This window comes from Nannospalax galili, unplaced genomic scaffold (assembly GCF_000622305.1).
Source record: "Nannospalax galili isolate Female #2095 unplaced genomic scaffold, S.galili_v1.0 scaffold28, whole genome shotgun sequence".
NCBI classification, from domain to species: Eukaryota; Metazoa; Chordata; class Mammalia; order Rodentia; family Spalacidae; genus Nannospalax; species Nannospalax galili.
Genome location: NW_008359594.1, coordinates 1,680,546 through 1,689,939, shown reverse-complemented (window position 1 = coordinate 1,689,939; position 9,394 = coordinate 1,680,546). Strand labels below are relative to the sequence as shown.

The 9,394-nt window shown below is 47.9% G+C and overlaps 1 protein-coding gene across 1 annotated transcript; it reads right to left on the bottom strand.

Moving 5' to 3' along the window:
- Window positions 1-917: 917 nt before the first annotated feature.
- On the bottom strand, window positions 918-8,972 carry Crabp1 (cellular retinoic acid binding protein 1). The gene is made up of 4 exons (XM_008823409.3): window positions 8,773-8,972; window positions 8,087-8,265; window positions 5,523-5,639; window positions 918-1,216 (listed from the first exon to the last, which is right to left on the bottom strand). Exons 1-4 carry the CDS (start codon window positions 8,840-8,842, stop codon window positions 1,166-1,168), a joined length of 417 nt encoding a protein of 138 aa, XP_008821631.1. The 5' UTR covers window positions 8,843-8,972; the 3' UTR covers window positions 918-1,165.
- Window positions 8,973-9,394: the final 422 nt, after the last annotated feature.

Sequence of the window (9,394 nt, the reverse complement as noted above, 5' to 3'; positions counted from 1 at the left end):
GGAATGCATGCCAGGGATTCTCAATTTCTTTTCTTAAGGATTGGTCTCTACCTTGCTGTGCAGCTGAGGATGACCCTAAACTTCTGCTCCTCCTGCCTCTGCCTCCTCAGTGCTGATGTTTAAAGACATTTTGCACAATGCCCAGTTTATATGGCATTGGGATCAAACCCAGGGCTCCATGCATGCTAGGTAAGCACTCTACCAACAGAGCAACAGCCCCATCCCTGAAATCCAGATTTTTAGGGTGAAATCTCCTGATTTTCCAATGGAAACATTGGCAAGTGTGAGAATTATTATCTATAGTGCCTGCTCAGATCCACTGTCTGTCCTGGGAAGGAGTCTCTGAATAGGACCCTTTCCCTGCCCCTGATCTCTCACCCTGTACGGTCCAGCGATATTGGACAATGCAAAAACAGGCAAACTGAAGAATGAGACATCATGATATGAACCCCACATTCAAAGTCTTCCACAACCCCATTCATTGGGGTCATGGTTTTGACAGTGGCTGTGTTCTCTTCCCACTGCTCCTGTACACGAGCCCCTCCCTCAGGTTACAGTTCTTATGGTGTGCTGACCCTTCCTTTCCTCTGACTTCAGGCCTTGGACTGGTGAGGCTCCCCCTACAGCTAGTCTCTGAGGGCCTTGCCCTTGTTTGCAGGCTGTCTTTATCCTGACCCTATAAACACCCATGTAAGCTGTCCCTTCCTCGAAAGCTCATCTCAATAAAGCCTTTGGATTGTGCCATTTTTCCTGCCAGGAACCACCGGTCTCAACTAGTTCAGTTTGTGCCTGCTGATGGGTGTTTAATGCACTGTACTTAGGCTGAAGCTGAGAACAGGGTGCAGACCAACACAGTGCTGCTTCAACTGTCATTCTGAAACAGAAGCAGCAGTCCCCCAAAGGAAAGAGCCTTGAGATGAGTTCAACCAGTTTAATGACTGGTACAACCATGCAAATGCCAAACCAGGGATGCACAAGGCAACAAAGGGTCTGGGGAATGAAGGGGGCACTACACTGTCACAGGGAAAATCAGGTTGGCTAATGTTCACAGGGTTGGGGGAGGAATGAGGAAGGGGAGGGAAGACCCACTGGCAGCTCAGGCCTATGACATACTCCTCGGGGAAACTCGTATCCTGTCATGAAAGTGGAATCAAGTTGGCCACCTTTATTCCCGAACATAAATTCTTGTGCAGACCACGTCATCGGCGCCAAATGTCTGCACAGGAGAAGAAAAGGAAAACCAATCAGTACAGATGCCTGTATGAAAATGTTTAAAGCATATTGCCAACATGACCACTGACTGCCCTGTTGACAACTCTTTATATCAGACATCCAATTTCCTGTGCTCTGTGCTCATGCTAAGTACTCAAGGCATGGGGCTGGGGGTTGGGAAGGGTTCTCCCCAAGCTTCCTCTCAGCAAAGAAGCAAATAGGGTATAGAATTATTATAAACCATCCTCCTGTGCTTCAGGAAGTTGTGAATCCTGTTATAAGAAATGCAAATTTCCTGGCTTTCATCTTGGAATGAAATTTAAAGGAGACAAATATATTGGGTATTTCTAAAGGGGTTCTGCCTCCTTTCAAGTGACTACAAGAGAGTAGGGGGCTTAGGCAGCTAAAGCAGCTAAAGCCACATGGGATTGCTTTGGAGATGGGATACAACTGCTTTTTGGAAAGCAGACATCTGGCCTGGGAGAGACTAGCCTGCTTCCAGTACAGCCAAGCCCTCTGTATCCACAGCTTCTCCATCTTCTCATTCAACCAACCACAGACTGAAAACATTTTTTCAAAACTTGTATGTGTACTGAACATGCACAACTGTTTTTCATGTTACTATTCCTTAGACAAGACAGTATAGCATATTCACATGCCATGTACTTGGTATTGGGTATTGTAAGTAAGCTGGGAATGATTTTTAAAAATACAGGAGGTTGTGTATAGGTCATAATGCAAATACTACTTTATATAAAGAACTTGAGCTTTCACAAATTTTGGTATCTGCATGGGTCCTAGAACCAATTCCCCATGGATACTTGTTACCTCCAAACCAGAAAATTTGTCTTAGCAGCAAGATTGCAGCATTGGCATTCGGACCTGGCTCTGTAAGGCAGAGCTGGTCAAGCTAGGCAAGTTTTTGTTCTCTTGGCCTGTTCAGGGTGGGCAGGGTGGTGCTGATGGGAAGGGTAACTTTGAACAAGATGATCCCAAGGCTCTTTCTAGCTAAGATTCTAGGGCTTTTTGTTGGCTATAGGGAGGGCACGAATCATTCCACAGATGGGGAGGGACATTTTCTTCTGGCTCCTGAAACGATATCACCCATATAAATAAGCTGTCTCAACTTTCCCCTGAACTACAAATTACTCCCAGGCCTGCTCTCCCAGGCTTCTCCCAGGCATTTAGAACAGGGAAAGCAATGTGGAATGTGCAAAAACCAGACAAAGCCTCCCCAGTCTGTGGCCCTGATGTGGGAATATTTGTATGCTTATCTGCTGAAGGGTCCTTATCTTTCAGATTACCCAAATGGTCTGCAATTCAAGAGCAGCTAAACCACTAGGCTAAGACTTTAATTATCTCAGGGTTTTTAGATTCTTTTCTTAAAAATCTACGTATTTATTTTGCAATGCTGGGTCTTGTACATGCTAGGCAAATACTCTACCAGCCCTGTTGTAGCCTTTTAATTGACATAATAGTTGTCTGTGCTTATGGGAAATCTTCAGATTCTTACCCTTGGAGCCCTTAGTAACTAGATGCTCTCAGGACAGTTGCTAAGGCTTCATTACCTGCTTCTGAGAACTACTTCTAGTATATATGGATTACTGAGGAGCTCATGCTAAGACAGGCTGAGTTCTACCTGCTTCCAGACAGCCATTCCCTTCCCCATTAGTGAGGAATGCAGAGGATTCTCAGTCCAGGGTATGTGCAGGAGGGGGTGGAATTTCCACCATAAATCCACTTCTTAATTGTTGCACCCCAGAGTCATGCTGATTTCCCAGAACCCCTTGAGCTCTATGGCCACAGTGTCAAATGGAATGCCAAAGTTTGGAATTTCACTCTTTGCCGTGTCTGCAGCAGCTCTTTTAGCTATATGAAGCTCACCCAGGCAAATAAATGGCTTCATGACTTGGGAAGAAATCCCCACATTTCTAACCACATTTGAAATGCCCCTTTCAGTCTACAAGGTATGCTTACAGGCTCCTGAAAGAAACTCTCTATAGAATATTTCAGAGCAGTGTAAGGGAGTGTACTCAGATTTCAAAGGAAGACAATTTACAGCCCAGGGCAATTTACTGTTGGCGCTGGGAGAGCTTATTTCAACTTAACTGGAGTAATTTGCCTCTTGTTATATGAAGATTACATCTCCCAACGTTTTGGATTTATTAATGGTAATAACCCTTGAAACAAAAGCCCACATTTCACATCCCAAATGCCAGGAATTAATGTTCCCTTTGAGGTTTGTATATATGCTCACTGAACCAGAGAAGGATGCCAGGGAGGAGTGGGGGGGTGGGGGGAGACAAGATGTGGTCTCGTCCTTTAGGGGAATTTAGCCTATGACCTCCACTATTCGGTATAACAGAGGTCCTCAAAATCGTACTTTTCTGACATATACTGATCAATCCTACTTAGCCCTCAGCTAGATTTAAGAACTCTAAATTCAGGTCATTCTTTCCTGTTTCTGGTCTCTGTAAACCATATATGCCTATTCCCCTAGATTTCCAACTCTCAGCCTCAAATTTCTCCCCAAGCCCATCAAGTAGCCCTCTTCTGGAAACAACATTAACCAGGTTGCAAATTAAGCCAGCCCTTTTGTCCATGAAATGAGAAAAGCAAGTTAATCATCCTAGCAAAGGCCAAGGGTGGGAGGGGTGTCAAGCAGCCTCAAAGTAGGAGAGATGGCTCAATCTAGGGTCTTCTTGCAAACCAAACATGTAATTTTAGGGCTGAGAGGAACCCCAGGAGCCAGACTTCAGCTCAGTCCTTCATTTTACAGCAGGGGGCTGGAACTAGGAAAGGTCCATGCCAGGGTCACACAGGGCGTCTTTCTCCAGCAAACTGCCCTGACTCCAGTACCAAATTTCAGTATGTGTAGGTGATGGAGCAGGAAGTCGTAGATGATATTAACAAAATACCTAATGGAGAACAAAGGATGCAACTGTGGGTTACCCATAAGGGCTTTTCCTTTTTCTGTAGGGTAGGGGGAGAGTTTAGTCAGTTCTGAATGACATGGGGTTATCTGCTCTCCCAGTCTCCCCTCTTTTCCTCTATCTAAAAATGGGGAGATGTGATTAAACTAAAGGGATATTTTTTCCTTTCTTTTTTTGGTCTTTTTGAGACAGGGTCTCCCTGTAGCCCCAGCTGACCTGGAACTCGCTATGTAGACCAGGCTGGCCTCGAACTCACAGAGATCTGCCTGCCTCTGCCTCCCGAGTGCTGGTATTAAAGGTGCACACCACCATGTCCGGCACTTTTCTTTTTGAGACAGGGTCTCCCTCTAGCCCCAGCTGGCCTGGAACTCACTATGTAGACCAGGCTGGCCTCGACCTCACAGAGATCTGCCTGCCTCTGCCTCCCGAGGGCTGGTATTAAAGGTGCACACCACCATGTCCGGCGCTGTTCTTTTTGAGACAGGGTCTCCCTGTAGCCCCAGCTGACCTGGAACTCGCGATGTAGACCAGGCTGGCTTTGCACTCACAAAGATCCGCTTGCCTCTGCCTTCTGAGTGCTGGGATTAAAGGCATGGGCCCCTACCCCCGGCCCTTTTTTTTTTTTTTTTTTGGAGACAGGATCTCACTATATAGCTCATATGGCCCTGGAACTTGTGATCCTCCTGCCTCAGCCTTCAGAATGTTGGATTACAGGCATGGTCACCATTAAGGGCTTTAAACTTGGCCTGGTAAGGTTTGTTTGGCTGGGGGTCTTTTACATGCTTTAATCTGCCTACTTTTAAATAGAGCTCACCTTCTCTGGTCTTTAAAATCCCACCTGTCCACACTGTTGCATTCAGTCACTTCCCAAATTAGAATTCCTTGCCTGGCTCCTGAGGGTCATTAGAGTTTGTTAAGTCTAGAGGTAAAAATATTCTCTATGGCTATGAGTGCTGATGTGATAAAAATTTCTGAAACCTTTCTCAGCTAGAAAAATAGGTCATGAAGCGAGGAGGCAGAATCTTGTCTTGTGTAAGCTGAAGGAATCTCACAAAGCCCCCACATTCCAAGCCAAACCAGAGGGGAGATTGGGTATCACTTGCCACTGCCTTGGTGATAGAACAGTTTGGACAATGCCGGGCACCCCAGCCTGGCTCAGATGGGATCCTGCCTTCTCAACCACTACTCTCTCCTGCCAACCATTTAACAATGATTTCCTGTAACTTAAATTGTCATCCCAGGATTTCCACTCAAATTTTAACCCTGAGGGCAAATGTCTTTCTCTAAATGGGAACTCAAGGACAGCACACTTGTGTGGCCCACCTCAGGACTCATCTGGGTAACCCTGGGATTGTTTCAGGGTCAAAGGGCCCTCACCAGGATGAGCTCGTCGTCGCTGGCCAGCTCTCGGGTCCAGTAGGTTTTGGGGCCGTCCCCCTCAAGAAGAGTTTGTGTGCAGTGAATCTTGTTCTCATTTTCCCAAGTGGCTAAACTCTGCGGGCAGGAAAACCATTAGCGACATTAATTATAGTCTCAGCAGCAGGAGGGGAAGACAACAATGAACAACCGGAGAATAATTGCTGTACAGAGAAGCAACACATGGTCCCTGTCAGCAGGGCACAGAATCTTCTCTGCTGAGCAACATAAAGTGCAAATTCAGAGTGCTGGTCACGGATTTTATGGGGTATAAATATACCTTATATCACATACACAGAGGCTCACTGAAGCAAAGCCTTAGGCATGCTTTACATCTCTATGAATAAAATTCAGAGAGCACAATGACTCATTTATATCAAAATGGACCTCTTCAAGCAATTTGGTCTTCAAAGGACCTAGACTTCAGAACCACAAAATGTTACAACCGTTTAGACATTGTGTTTACAATCACATCAGTGGTCAGCAGATCAGCAGTGTGGTTCACTGCTTGGATTGTAGAAAAACACTGTCCTTTCTCTTTGGACTCATTAGATGTAGACCAGCCTGCTTTAATAAACCAGTTATCTCTGCCTCTGAGGATTAAAAATGCTTCCACCTTCCAGAAACATTTTAAAAATCAGACCAAACTGAAGGGTCTCAGTGGTGTTGGAGGTGGGTGGGTGAGAGGAGGATTCCCTACAGTTTTTTCCAGTGTCTGCATAGAGAGCAAGGTGAGGTACAGCTGGGCTGGGTAGTGCTGAATGTCCACATAATCACTTTTTAACTAACACATGGGACTTGTTCATTAGGCAAAGGTGGGGGAAGGGACAGGGAATTTTTTTAAAGCCCTGCTCTCCAGAGTGTTATGTGATTCTTTTTGTTGTTGTTAAAAACAGAATTGCCCTCCCTGGCAGTGGCCAGAGTTAAATGTCCTCAAATTGAGCCCTACCTATGGCTAAGTCATTTCCAGTAGACTTTCATTCTATAACCACCCTGGTTTTTGGTTTTTTTCATTTGTTTGTTTGTTGGTTTTTTTAATTCTGTGACACTGAGGATTGAACTCAGAGCCTACCTAGCACTGCACTATATTCCCAGCATGTTCTTCTGTTTTTTCAAACAATGCGGTGAACCTCCGATCACACCAGTCTTAAGCATGGACATCATTTTCAAGCTATGCTGGTTCTGATGGGCCAAGACCAACTCCTGAGTGAGCCTTGGGAGCAGTGTCTCTCTGTCCTCCCAAACCTAGTGACCAGATTCACATTTGGTTCAGACAGGTATGGGCTCAGGAAAGATGGAAGAAATGATTTCCTATTCTTTAGATTGTTGTTGCAGTACTTATTTATTTACTTATTTATTGAGACAGGATCTTACTATACAGTCCTGGCCAACTCCAAACTTGCTGTGTAGATAGACCAGGCTGACCTGGAACTCATGAAGATCTCCTGCCTCTGCCTGCCCAGTGCTGGGATTAAAGCGGTTCATCTCTAAGTTTGGCCACATTGAAATAAAACTGAAACATGGAGAAGCTGGGTTTGGTGGTTCATCCCTTTAATCCTGGTACTTGGGAGGCTGCAACAGGAAGACTGCTGCAAGTCCAACCCAGTAGCACTTTAGAGTGAGACCCTGTCTCAAAAAGAAAACAAAACACAACCCACAAAAACTAACCAATCAAACAAGCAAGAAAAAATAAATCCACACTAGAGAAAGGGGGGTATTATTAAAATAAGACTAACAAGATTGGTTTTATAGCCAATGAAGTTTTTGCACGTGCAAAAAAGCATTGTGCAATAATTTGCTTCAGTCCACTGGGCACATGTTTTCAGAAATTAAAAACCTCTTGCCTGTTGGACATGGTGGGACGCCTATAACCCCAGCACTGCAGTGGGTGAGGCAGAAGGATGTTCGGTGTCTGCCTGGTCTACATTGGGAGTTCCAGGACAGCCAGGGCTACATAGCAAGACTCTGCCTCATAAATCTATCCTCTACTCTCTTGCCCTTGATGACTTAGAAAGGACACTTAATCCGTTTTCTCAGCTAGAACCTGTGGTGCTTTTAGATTTGGAAAGATCATGCCGGTCCTTTAAGAACCTCTGCTGAAGGTGTGACAGACAATCCGACTACGAAACTGGATCCAAAGCGTTCCCAGGCGGCCCAGGAACCCAGATCTGCAGCCCCACCTACGACAGGTAACCCAGCAGCTGCGCGGAACAGGACCCCAGGAGTCCCCACAACCTCCACTCCACGCCCACAGCGTTAGCGCGGGAGGAACCACAGCCGCGATCGCCCAGCCATCCAGAGCCCGCGCTTTAAGCGCGCCCATTGGCGCCTGGAGAGGAGGCTTAGGAATAGATGGGGTTGGGAGGGAATGGGGGCAGGGCTTTCTCTTAAGTCCGGGACAACCAGGTAGCGCAAACCTCTACGCAAACCGCGGATGACACACCCTGCAACGAAAGCTAGAGAGCGCAGCGGACCTTGGCTTGGAAGGGGTACCCGGGAGCGCTGTGCGATTTCTGGGGCCTCACCCTGCACTTGCGTCCGTCCACCGTCTCCTCCTCGAAGCCCTCTCCAACCTTAAAGTTGATCTCAGTGGTGCGCACTGTGGTGGATGTCTTGATGTAGAACTGATCCCCGTCCTGGCGGATCTCCACGTGCGGCTTGGACGCAGCGGCCACCGCCACCTTCCTCAGCATGGCGTTCACACCTGCGGAGGGAAGCTCAGGTGTGCACCGGCTCTGGTCACCCGACCTCACCCCACTCCCCGGGTCTGTCACTTCCCAAATCCTCTGACGTTAGACAGAGGTCTTAAAATGAACCTACTGGTCTCTCTGTCCCTCCCCGGGTTTTGGGGAAGGGAAACTGAGGCTCAGAGACACTGTAAAGTGGCTTTTCCCGAGTTACCCAGTGACTGCATGACAAAGCCTGGTCTCAAACTGAGTCCCCAGATTTAAAGTGTCTAACCCTCTCTGCACTCTAGTAATCGTTCTTCACTATGATCACTATGGAACCGTCGGGGAAGGCGCCAAATGCCCAGCAAATGTTAGTGAGCTCCGGCGAACAATTCTCCTCCACAGTCAGATGGGCACAGGAGACTGATTTAGCCCTCCGCAGACTCCCTTCGACATGGGCCTCCCCAGCGTCCACCCTCTCAGGCCCGGGGTACCTCGGAGCTGCTCCTTGCAGTCGGGGCACGCCCTCCTCACCCGCTTACCCAGCGCCTTAAGAAGCTCGTCGAAATTCTCGCTGCTGCGCATCTTCCAGGTGCCGGCGAAGTTGGGCATAGTGACTGTGGTGGCGAGGGTGGCGTGAAGACAGCTGCAGGCAGGGACCTGGCGGCGCAGCGAGCACACTCGGAGCTGCAAGGCGAGACTGGCGTCCTGCGCCCAGCCCCAAGAGCCTTGAGTCTCTAGAATAGCGCCCCCACACCGCGTCCTGCTGGGGCCCCGCCCCCGGGCCCGCCCCCGCACCGCCCCCGCACCGCCCCCGACCTCGGGGCCCCCACGTGGGGTGAGCCCAACTCCCCGCCCAATCTTGCCCCTACCCCATCCTTCATTCTTCCAGCCTCCCTTGATGCCTCCGAACCGGAACCGCTCTCCAACTCCCTGGTTGCCAAATCTACCCCATGCCGCCCACATCCTGCTCTAAAATGGGTGGTGGGAGAGGGTCTGATGAAACCAGAGTGGCCTGGAGGAGATAACTGTTGTTAGACAATGAGGATTTGGGGAATCATGACATCATTTCTCTACTTTTGTCTGCGTTTGAAAATATCCATTTTATACAGTGGGTAGTAAAGCCGTGGGGATGGGAGTCATTTTCTTCCCATTCAGTCCTTT